General features: G+C 45.6%; 1 protein-coding gene across 1 annotated transcript; it reads left to right on the forward strand.

Annotated features, from left to right (window-relative positions):
- On the forward strand, positions 1–9,426 carry PNP (purine nucleoside phosphorylase). Its single transcript, XM_009427405.3, has 7 exons — positions 1–470; positions 1,147–1,830; positions 4,637–4,806; positions 6,804–6,907; positions 7,105–7,280; positions 7,394–7,584; positions 8,716–9,426. The coding sequence occupies exons 2-7, from the start codon at positions 1,820–1,822 to the stop codon at positions 8,931–8,933; spliced, it is 870 nt and encodes a 289-aa protein (XP_009425680.1). The 5' UTR covers positions 1–470; positions 1,147–1,819; the 3' UTR covers positions 8,934–9,426.
- The last annotated feature ends 2,062 nt before the right edge of the window (positions 9,427–11,488 follow it).

Raw genomic sequence — 11,488 nt, forward strand, 5'->3', positions numbered from 1 at the left:
GTGGTAGCTCGTGCCTATACTCTCAGCACTTTGAGAGGCCGAGGCGGGCAGATCAGTTGAAGTCAGGAGTTCAAGGCCAGCTTGGCCAATATGGCAAAACCCTGTCTCTACTAAAAATACAAAAATTAGCCAGGCATGGTGGCAGGCACCTGTAATCCCAGCTACTCGGGAGGCTGAGGCAAAAGAATGGCTCAAACCGAGGCGGCAGAGATTGCAGTGAGGCAAGATCGTGCCACTGTACTCCAGCCTGGGTTACAGAGTGAAACCTTGTCTCAAAAAATATATATATATATAAAGACAACATATCTTTACAAAAGATGGTTTTAGAAGGTCCCTCTGATAAAAATTAAGTATTAAGTAAAAAAAAAAAAGTACTGTGTAAAAATCAGCATGGAACAGAAAATGAGGGTGGCAGCATTGGATTCCTGCATGTGAGAAGTTGAGTAGCGCCAAACAGATGTACATATCCCGTAAGTAACTGTTTGTGGTTATTTAAGAACAAAAATTTTTTTTCAATTTGTGTGCATTGTTATTTTCAAAGTGCTAGTAAGTTCTCAGGAAACAGCTACTCACTCTGTTGCCCAGGCTGGAGTGCAATGGTGTGATCTCAGCTCACTGCAACCTCCACTTCCCGGGTTCAAGCCATTCTCCCTGCCTCAGCCTCCCAAGTAGCTGGGATTACAGGCGCCTGCCACCACGCCCAGCTAATTTTTTGTATTTTTAATACAGATGGGGTTTTGCCTTGTTGGCCAGGCTGGTCTCCGACACCTGACCTCAGGTGATCCACCCACCTCGGCCTCCCAAAGTGCTGGGATTACCGGCGTGAGCCACCGCGCCTGGCCTTTATATATAAATTTTTTTTAATTTTTTAAATTAAAAATTAAATGTAAATTTAATGTAAAAATGTAAATTTAATGTAAAAATTAAATTTTAAATGTGGGCAGAAGAAATAGTTGTATTCTACCAAAGACACGCTATTTATGTTATATTCTGGTACCCGTGTATTCCGATAACAGAATTTTCTTCGTGGGAGGAGTCCTCTAGTTACCTGAATTGCTTGGATCAATATTGCGCAGATCAAGGGATTATCTGTGTCCCTACCCACCAAATCCATCCTTATCCTTTCTCCTTTCTGTCGGCATCTAGGACCCCGGAATTCTTGCCTGAGAACTTTTTATTCTCCCTGTCTGGGCCTGGATGTGCTCTCCTAAACCCTGTATCCTCCAAGTTAGCACTGTTGCCGGGGGCGACCCAGCTTCCCTTGTCCAGGGAGCAACTCGGACACAGGCTCGCTTCATTTTTATTCTGGGGTTGTACAATCTAAGGTATGAAATTTTTCCTTTTTGAATCTCTCACGGTTTGCTATTGACACAGCAACAACATAATGTTGCAAGGAGAGGGCTGGGGGCTCTCCTCCCTACTTCTAGCCCTATTTCCGCATAGGCCTTCTTGCTGGGAACTCCTGCCCTGCGGACTGGAATGGGTACGGAGATGAAATGCTGGGTGCGCTCCGGCTCCCCCCGCCCGCCCCGGGGGAGAAGGTTTAGGGCTGGGAAGAACTCTGATTAGGTTTACAGCCCAGGTTCAGCCGATTGAATTAGGGTGTGTCACCATGGAGACAGGGCCGGCCCGCGTGCTCGCTTGCCATTGGCTGGGGACTCCAGGGCAAGGGATATAAGCCAGAGCTAGAACAGTGAGCCAACTGTGCGAACCAGACCCGGCAGTCTTGCTCAGTTCAGCATAGCGGAGCGGATCCGAGCGGATCGGAGCGGATAGGAGCACACCGGAGCAGGCTCATCGAGAGGGCGTCTGCGAGACCATGGAGAACGGGTGAGGAGGGCACCAGGCCCGCAGGACCCTTGGGGAGGGGCAGGTGCTGTGAGACCCGGGAACCTGGCACACTGGGCCCAGAGGGAGCTGGGGGAGGGAGCGAGCGCCCGGGGGATGCAGAGAGGCCTGGCACTGAGCCTAGTGTCGGGAGCAAGGCGGCAGAGTCATGCGGCAGCCAGCGCGGGCAGGGACGCACGCGGGAATCGAGCTGGGGTGGCGCCACCGGAGCAGGAAGGGGACAGGTTGGTGCGGTCTAAGCTACTCCGTAAAAGCAGCCGTTGTGTGTCTCCGTGTGTGTGTTAGGGGAACAAGTGGAGAGTGAGTATATGTATATATCCCTCACTCCATACCAGGAGGAGGTCTCCTCACCCCCTGCGCTCTTCATAAATTCCCATGCTAGGGTCTGGGTAAAGCTGCGAGGTACTTTTGGTGCTCAAATTCGGAGTTCCTCCTTTAGAGGCAAGATTACTCACCTCCTTTGCCAGTTGCACTCCTCCCTTCCTTCCAGACTGGAAGTATGATTAACTCGGTGGGAACTGACTGCTAAGTGGAGACGGAAATCAGTCACCGAAATGAGCAACAGTCCTCTGCTCACTTCCCCCACCCCACGCCTTTGAAAACTCTTCTCTCGGCTTGGGTCCTGGATATCCCAGTCCAAGTGACCTGCATTAGGCATCACAGTTGTTTTTGGATGCCCAGGGAGCCAGGGTGTTCTTGCGGGGACTGATAGCCAATGAGGAAGTGCTATGAGATGTAGCTAGACATGCCATGTGGCGGCAGCTTCACACATTCATTTCCTTTGCGCCTTTTGGGGATGCCATTTGATTAACATTTTACCAACTTAATTGCTTCTCTCCATTGTCCTGTGGCTCCGCTGACCAGCCCCCAACCTACCTGATCCAACTGCTTCCCTGAGGGTAGCCTGGTGTATTGTGCAATCATGTCTGGTTTCCCGGTCTCTGCTTTCGAAGTAAAAAATGTACTGTGAAAGCTTGGTTAGTTATGTTCAGCTCTGTCACACCTCATTGCCACCTCTGAAAGCAACGTTTGGTCTTCCCAGATGGATGTGAGAGAACTGGACTTGGAACTGGGAGAAAAGTAACACGGGTTGATTCTTGCTAGTGTAGGGGTTCTGGGTAAGTGCCCTGAGGTTTCTGAAGAGCAAAGATCCTCGGTGGAGAGAAAGGAAACTGGGAGGAGGCAGGGAGGGGGAAGGACAGGAAGAAGACCACAGGCAGGTGGAAAGCAGGAGAAAGGTTCAAATACTTTGTGTAACAGAGCCATAGGTCTTTGGAAGTTGTTAGCAAGTATTCAATTCATTTTCAGATTGAGCCTATAAGGTAGATGGAGCCAATTTACATCCCTTGTTTATACCTGAGAAAATAATTTAAAGCACAAATTACATGCCTAAAAAGACAATATTGGGACTAGAATCTAGGTCGAATTCTGCTTCCCTCCAGACCAGCAATTCCTAAACCTGGTTTTATTTTATTTTATTTTTATTTATTTATTTTGGAGTCGGAGTCTCGCTCTGTCTCCCAGGCTGGAGTTCAGTGGAGCGATCTTGGCTCACTGCAACCTCTGCCTCCCGGGTTCACACCATTCTCCTGCCTCAGCCTCCCGTGTAGCTAGGACTACAGGCGCCCGCCACCACGCCCGGCTAATTTTTTTTTTTTTTTTTTTTTTTTTGGTATTTTTAGTAGAGACGGGGTTTCATCATGTTAACCAGGATGGTCTCGATCTCCTGACCTCGTGATCCGCCCACCTCGGCCTCCCAAAGTGCTGGGATTACAGGCATGAGCCACCGTGCCCAGCCCCTAAACCTGGTTTTAAAATCAAAATTACATGAGCTTCAGAATCTGTTTTTTGTGGGTTTTTTTGTGTGTGTGTGTGTGTGTTTTGTTTTTTTTTTTTGTTTTTTTTTTTTTTTTATATATAGGGTCTCACTCTGTCACCAGGCTGGAGTGCCAGAATCTGTTTTTCTAACAAGCTTCTGCTGAGAATTTGTGTAGTCAGTCCTGGTTTAACCTTTGACAACCAGTACTGTGGACTGGGTCTGCTTTTTTGTACAGCAGTTTATCTAGTTTTTTGTCTGGAATTAACCCCCTTGTGATCCAGGGAGCTAAGAATGGCACGTAGACCTCTACCAGGGGTGGTCCCATTGTGTTTTATTGGTTAAAACAAAAAAGAAATGTAGCCCTTAAGTCTTTGGCTGAGGAAGGAACTGGACGGATGAGGGTTCAAAAGGAAATTTGAGTTTATCTCTGCCTTCATAGTAGTTGGTCTTAATTACATTTTGAATGTCTTTGGGGAATAGGTAAGGTAATAAGGGGGATTTTACTAGGTGGGCATCACCCTCAGGAAGGGCTTAATCCCATTTTGAGTACTCTTCTTGGGCTCTCTCCTGGCCAAGCCCTTTTACCCTCCCTAATTTGATTATTTCCTTGCACTTCCCTGTAGACTCTGGCCCCTTCCTCTCTAAACCTTTGTCATAAGGATAAGTATGCAGCTTGCCAGTGTTCAGTGGATCCAACACTGGAGTTGGGTCTGTTAGTAGAAACAGGCTTTATTAACTTTTGCCAGGCTCTAGAATGGAGGTAGTTTCATATCAGACTTGTAGTGGGCTTGATTCAGAAAGAAGGGTGGCTGAGTAGATGGGAGAGCATAGTATGGCCTTTCCCTCTGTGCCAGCTTCTCCGTCCCTGCTGCCTCAGTATACCTGCCAGCCTTTTTGCACCGAAGGTCATTTGTCTGTGATGCCCTTGGAATGGGAGCAGAATTCACCTTGATATTTTTTCTCCCCCAGATACACATATGAAGATTATAAGAACACTGCAGAATGGCTTCTGTCTCACACTAAGCACCGACCTCAAGTTGCAATAATCTGTGGTTCTGGATTAGGAGGTCTGACTGATAAATTAACTCAGGCCCAGATCTTTGACTACAGTGAAATCCCCAACTTTCCCCGAAGTACAGGTACTGGCAAGCGAAAGTGGGGAATGGGACTGAGGGATGTTCTTGGAATTCTGTGGAACACAACCAAGGAGGCCAATGTTTCTACTCCTTGACCTAGCATTTCACTGAAGACAAATGTTGTAAGAGAGGAGAAAAGCCCACCATGAGTCAGAGTGACTTTAGGAGATTCCTCTAGCAGACATCTCATAAGAGACAGGGCATGTGTGTGTCAGTGGACTGAGGCTAAGACTCAGAAGAGGGCCAGGTGACAGGGGCCAAGTAAAGGGCAAGGGTTGTTTACTTGGTTTACGTAATTTCTCAAATAACAAACTTCTGTTGGTTTATTTATTAATTTTTAAGATTTCTATCTTCTTTTCCCTGGAGAGTTAAGAATTTTTTTTTAAGACCTGTCAGCAGGAAAAGACCTTTAATAGCTATTTTTTTAAACTCTTTGACACAAGACTGGGAGAGCAGAGGGAGAAGGTGAGGGAAATATTAACAGAGGGTGTGTGAAGGGCATACTTCTCTAAGGGAGATAGTAGTGACGCTGGCTCCACTGGCCACTCCTACCCCCAGTGAGAAGGGCACTGCATTAAATGATAAGTGGGTTCGTTTTTTTAAGCTTATCAACATGTTTATTTTTTATACTCCACTTGGGTTTCCTTTGTCAACTTTATTACTGTTTTTGTTTTGTTTTGTTCTTTTGCATAAGCTCCTCTATCTTTGAGAATTTCTCAGCTCTTCCTCTTGGTTCTGGTCCCTCTCCCATTCCCTAAGGGATAGGTTGGCCGTCTATTAGAAGAGACTGCCAGATAAGAGAAATGGTAATAATGGCTGTTATGTCTGTGGGGAGTTATCTTTGCACTCCCACGCACCCCGCCATGGGCATGTGTTCCCATAGGACTGTTCCGTGGGTCATAAGGAAAGAGACTTGCATGCGTTCAAATTCTTTCCCCCTTGTTCAGTAGCCTCTTCTTTAAGAAGCCAGAGTAAGTATACTATGAGCTTGCTTGCTGGACTGAGGAGGCAGGTAATTAAGTTAGGGCAATAGATAAGAATACATGTTTTGAGAACTTTGAAAAATTTGAAGAGGTCTGTAATTACTGCATTCACTGTACTCACTTTATTTTGAAACAGAGTCTCGCTCTGTCACCCAGGCTCGAGTGTAGTGTTGTGATCTCGGCTCACTGCAACCTCCACCTCCCAAGTTCAAGAGATTCTCCCACCTCAGCCTCCCGAGTAGCTGGGATTACAGGCGTGCACCACCACACCTGGCTAATTTTTGTATTTTTAGTAGAGATGAGGTTTCACCATGTTGGCCAGGGTGGTCTTGAACTCCTGGCCTCTTGATCCGCCTGTCTTGGGCTCCCAAAGTGCTGGGACTACAGGTGTGAGGCACCGCACCTGGCCTATTTTTAATTTTAATTTTTATAGATTTACAGGGGTACAATGCAGTTTTGTTATATGGATATACTGCATGGTGGTGAAGTCTGTGCTTTAGTGTAACCATCACCTGAGCAGTGAACATTGTACTTCTTAGGTAATTTCTCATCCCTCATCCCCATCCCACTTTCTCACCTTTCCGAGTCCCCAGTGTCTATTATTTCACTCTGTAGGTCCATATGTACACATTTGGTTCCCACTTATAAGTGAGAACATGTAGTATTTAATCTTCAATTTCTGAGTATCTACTTTTTTTGCTCACTTTTTACTCTCTGGCAGTATGGCTTGTATTATCTTGAAATTTCTTTAAAAAGCCCTTCCTTCTTTGTGTGTTCATGCTGAACATGCTGAACACACCCCATATCTCTAATCTCGGGTTGTATTTGTATAATTATGAGTAATGCCTGGCTCTCTCACCAGACTTAAACTTTCTGAAAGCAGAGATAATAATGAGTCTTTTACTTAATTACAACCTAACATTTTGAGCAGAGCGAGTAACTCACAGTAGGTGCTCAATGGATATGTGTTGCATGAAAATATAATCCCATTCATTTCTCTTTCTGTTTTGTATACAGTGCCAGGTCATGCTGGCCGACTGGTGTTTGGATTCCTGAATGGCAGGGCCTGTGTGATGATGCAGGGCAGGTTCCACATGTATGAAGGGTACCCACTCTGGAAGGTAAGTCAGGGGGATAGGCCCGGTTGGATCTGGAAGAGGCAGGAGAGAACTATCTAGCCTCTTTCGCTACCTAGCTATCTGGGCTAGGGGGATTTTTGGTCCTCTCCTTCCTTTTCTTTCACGATGTATGTCATGCATTTCAGTGTAGCTGAATTAATGAAATTTTGTAAATTTTTTTCTGATCTTTTGCTTCGAAGGTGACATTCCCAGTGAGGGTTTTCCACCTCCTGGGTGTGGACACCCTGGTAGTCACCAATGCAGCAGGAGGGCTGAACCCCAAGTTTGAGGTTGGAGATATCATGCTGATCCGTGACCATATCAACCTACCTGGTTTCAGTGGTCAGAACCCTCTCAGAGGGCCCAATGATGAAAGGTATGTATGTTACTCCGTTTTTTTTAGGTGGGTAGGATTTAAAGACTTCTCTAGGAGCTGTGGGAGAATTTTTTAAATTCCGTTTATGTGAGATAATTCAACCTGTGTCCTAGGTTTGGAGATCGTTTCCCTGCCATGTCTGATGCCTACGACCGGACTATGAGGCAGAGGGCTCTCAGTACCTGGAAACAAATGGGGGAGCAACGTGAGCTACAGGAAGGCACCTATGTGATGGTGGCAGGCCCCAGCTTTGAGACTGTGGCAGAATGTCGTGTGCTGCAGAAGCTGGGAGCAGACGCTGTTGGTGAGAAAGGGAATTTGGCTGGAAGCTTGAAGAGGAAGGGGTTTAGCAAAATGGGAAGGGGAAGGAGTAGGAAATAACAGGCCTCATTGGACTGAGAGGATCTGATTTCAGGGAAGGGTGAATTAAACTGACTTATTGAAATACAAACTGGTGAGATTTGGTGTAGCATCAAATCTCCCTACGAAGCACCAAGGGGTTAACAGCTGCAGTGCTAATGAATGATCTATCCATGATTTGATGACTGTTTTTTGAGACGGAATGTCGCTGTGTTGCCCAGGCTGGAGTGCAGTGGCGTGATCTCGGCTCACTGCAACCTCCGCCTCCCGGGTTCAAGCAATTCTCATGCCTTAGCCTTCCGAGTAGCTGGGATTACAGATGTGTGCCACCACGCCCGGTTAATTTTTGTATTTTTAGTAGAGACAAGGTTTCACCATGTTGGCCAGGCTGGTCCTTGAACTCGCGACCTCAGGTAATCCGCCCATCTTGGCCTCCTAAAGTGCTGGCATTACAGGCACGACGCACTGTGCCTGGCCAATTTGATGACTGTTTCTAAGAATTCTAAAAAATTCACTATAGCCACCTTCTGTACCTCTAGCTGGAAGATGGAACTCTATCATTAGGATTGAGTTCAAAATTGCCACAAATATAGAAATGAAGGATTGTATTGGTAATTTTAAGAAATGTGTATTTATTTTAGGCAATACAGAAGATAATTTAGCTGCTTCTTTGGATTTGTTTTAGGTGGGGCCTTGCTCTGTTGCCAAGGTTGGAGTGCAGTGGCACCATCTCTAGCTCACTACAGTTCTGACTGCCTGGGCTCAAACAATCCTCCCACCTCAGCCTCCTGAGTAACGGGGACCACAGGCGTACACTACCACACCTGGCTAATTTTATTTATTTTTTGAGCCGAGGTCTCTTTATGTTGCCCAGGCTGGTCTCAAACTCCCGGGCTCAAGACATCCCCCTTCCTTGGCCTCCCAATGTACTGGGATTACAGGTGTGAACCACTGCACCCGGCCATCTTTGGATGTTTTTTGAGATTTTTAATTCTTGTTGAAAGTGAGGCTAAAGGGCAAGGAAAAGAGTTATTTGAGGATCCTGACAGTTGGTTTCCATCTTTCTCACTATCAGGCATGAGTACAGTACCAGAAGTTATCGTTGCACGGCACTGTGGACTTCGAGTCTTTGGCTTCTCACTCATCACTAACAAGGTCATCATGGATTATGAAAGCCTGGAGAAGGCCAACCATGAAGAAGTATTAGCAGCTGGCAAACAAGCTGCACAGAAATTGGAACAGTTTGTCTCCGTTCTTATGGCCAGCATTCCACTCCCTGACAAAGCCAGTTGACCTGCCTTGGAGTCGTCTGGCATCTCCCACACAAGATCCAAGTAGCTGCTACCTTCTTTGGCCCCTTGCTGGAGTCATGTGCCTCTGTCCTTAGGTTGTAGCAGAAAGGAAAAGATTCCTGTCCTTCACCTTTCCCACTTTCTTCTACCAGACCCTTCTGGTGCCAGATCCTCTTCTCAAAGCTGGGATTACAGGTGTGAGCATAGTGAGATCTTGGCGCTACAAAATAAAGCTGTTCTCATTCCTGTTCTTTCTTACACAAGAGCTGGAGCCCGTGCCCTACCACACATCTGTGGAGATGCCCAGGATTTGACTCGGGCCTTAGAACTTTGCATAGTAGCTGCTACTAGCTCTTTGAGATAATACATTCCGAGGTTCTCAGTTCTGCCTTATCTAAATCACCAGAGACCAAACAAGGACTAATCCAATACCTCTTGGATTTTATTTAATGTCATAATGTTGTCAGAATAAAGAGAAAGATGAAATAATTTCATTTTTTTGTGTAACTTGGTATGGGGCTGGGGCACAGACCAAGATTGACATGAAAGGATGTGAGATCGCATGTCTTGTGTGACTATCTGCTTCTCAGACAAGTAGTTAGGAACTGAGATGAGATAGTATGTGAGGGCAGCAAAGGATGAAGAAGGGCAAAATGATGAAAGGTGAGGTGGAAAGAGGTTATGAGATGGTAAGGAAAAGTTAACTTCTGGCACCTGATGGCCACTTCCGTCAGGCTGGTCCTGCCTCTCTCCCTTGCCTTCTGATTGTTGAATTTCCTGTTTATTTGATCATATCTGAATTAGTTCACTGATTAGCCTCTTCCTTAGTTCCCACTTCCTTACCAAAGCCCTAATTATATTTCCTCTTGTTTGCCTTTTCTCTCCTACTCTTCTCTAACATCTGCAGCCACACTCTCCATTCACTCCATGCTGACAAGGCAGTGGCAAACACTTTTCTCTGCTGCCAGCCACTCCACTGTTGACTGGATTGCTGCCAGCCCCAGGCAAACCTGTGAAGTTGATTCATACTCTGCTTCTCTTTGAGTGCCTCCTTCTCTCCTTCCTCTTCCTTTCTGGGCTCCAGTCTTTCTCTTCACTTGTGCTTGGTCAGAACCTCCCTGTGATACTGCCTCCAGGCATTTCCCCCCTGTTGGCTCACCGCACTATTATCTTTGCTTATCAACTTGCATTCAGCTGGCTGGCATGTTTCAAAACCACACTGCCCTTCCAGGCCTGTGTGCCTTTTGAGAAAGACCAGTGCTGGATGAGCCTCTAGTAATGACAACATTTTAGTTGTTAGTGGTATAATACGGAAGAGATATTTTGCACAGGCTGCTTTGGAGAACTTTCAAATTATCCTTTGTTTGGTAACTGACCTACTTAACTGCCCAACACAAAGAAAAAGCATCTTGGAGTGGCTCTGTCTCTTTTTTTTTTTTTTTTTTTTTTTTTTTTGATACAGGGTCTCACTGTCACCCAGGCTGTAGTGCAGTGGTGTGATCTCAGTTCACTGCAACCTCCGTCTCTCAGGCTAAAGTGATCCTCTCACCTCAGCCTCCAGAGTAGCTGGGACCACAGGTGTATGCAACCACACCTGGCTAATTTTTGTATTTTTTGGTAGAAATGGGGTTTCATCATGTTACTGAGGCTGGTCTTGAACTCCTGGCTTCAAGCAATCCTCCTGCTTCAGCCTACCAAGGTGCTAGGATTACAGGAGTAAGCCATTGTGCCTGGCCTTGCCCTACAATCTTAAGATTCGTTTACAAAGCCACTGTTGTATAAAGCTTGTACAAAATGAGTACAAGTCACATGTGGGAGCTCAAAGGAGGGATTGATTGTATACACCGAACAGTGAGAATTGGGTAGATTAGGGAAAGCTTTTTTTTCTTTTTTTCTTTTGCTTAAAGTGATGGATACTTAATATTAGGTAAAGTTTTATAGAAAACTGAGCCTAGTCTTGAAGGATGAAGCAGGGGAAGAGGATTTCACATCAGGATGAGGCAAAGCAGAGCTGCAAAAAGTACTAGGCATGTTCCTGAGTCGTTGTCAGAACTGGTGGGACTAGATCAGGACATGGAAGGCTCCGGTGAGACAGGCAGAAAGGTAATTGGTTTGAGGAGGGCTGCATTTGGCACTTGGCTTTCCTACCCCCGATCTCCCTCTTGGTCAGATTGACCAGGAATCACAATGGGGCCATCTGAAAAATACGTCCTAGAGATACTTGAGTGGAATATTTAAGAGTGGAATATGTAAGCTTTTTAGACTTAGTAAGTAGATTTACTAAATTCATATTTGTTTATATAAAGACATAATGTCTTCAGTTTCTTTTTTAAAAAACAGCTGTATTGAGATAAAATTTACGTACCATAGAATTCACCCATTTAAGGTGTGCGATTCAATGGTCTTTAGTGTATTCACAAATAAGTGCAATTATTACCAGTTAATCTGAGATCATTTCATCACTTCAAAGGGAAACCTTATCTGCTCCCCCATAGCCCCAAACAGCCATTGATCTACCTTCTGTGTCTATAGATTTAACTATGTTGGACTTTCACA

The sequence above is a fragment of the Pan troglodytes genome, chromosome 15 (assembly GCF_028858775.2).
Source record: "Pan troglodytes isolate AG18354 chromosome 15, NHGRI_mPanTro3-v2.0_pri, whole genome shotgun sequence".
Classification (NCBI taxonomy): Eukaryota; Metazoa; Chordata; class Mammalia; order Primates; family Hominidae; genus Pan; species Pan troglodytes.

Excerpts from the sequence above, each read along its gene's own strand:
- PNP (XM_009427405.3), top strand. Across the intron at positions 4,807-6,803 it reads CAACTTTCCCCGAAGTACAG|TGCCAGGTCATGCTGGCCGA; the intron begins GTACTGGCAAGC and ends TTTTGTATACAG. Across the intron at positions 6,908-7,104 it reads AAGGGTACCCACTCTGGAAG|GTGACATTCCCAGTGAGGGT; the intron begins GTAAGTCAGGGG and ends TTTGCTTCGAAG.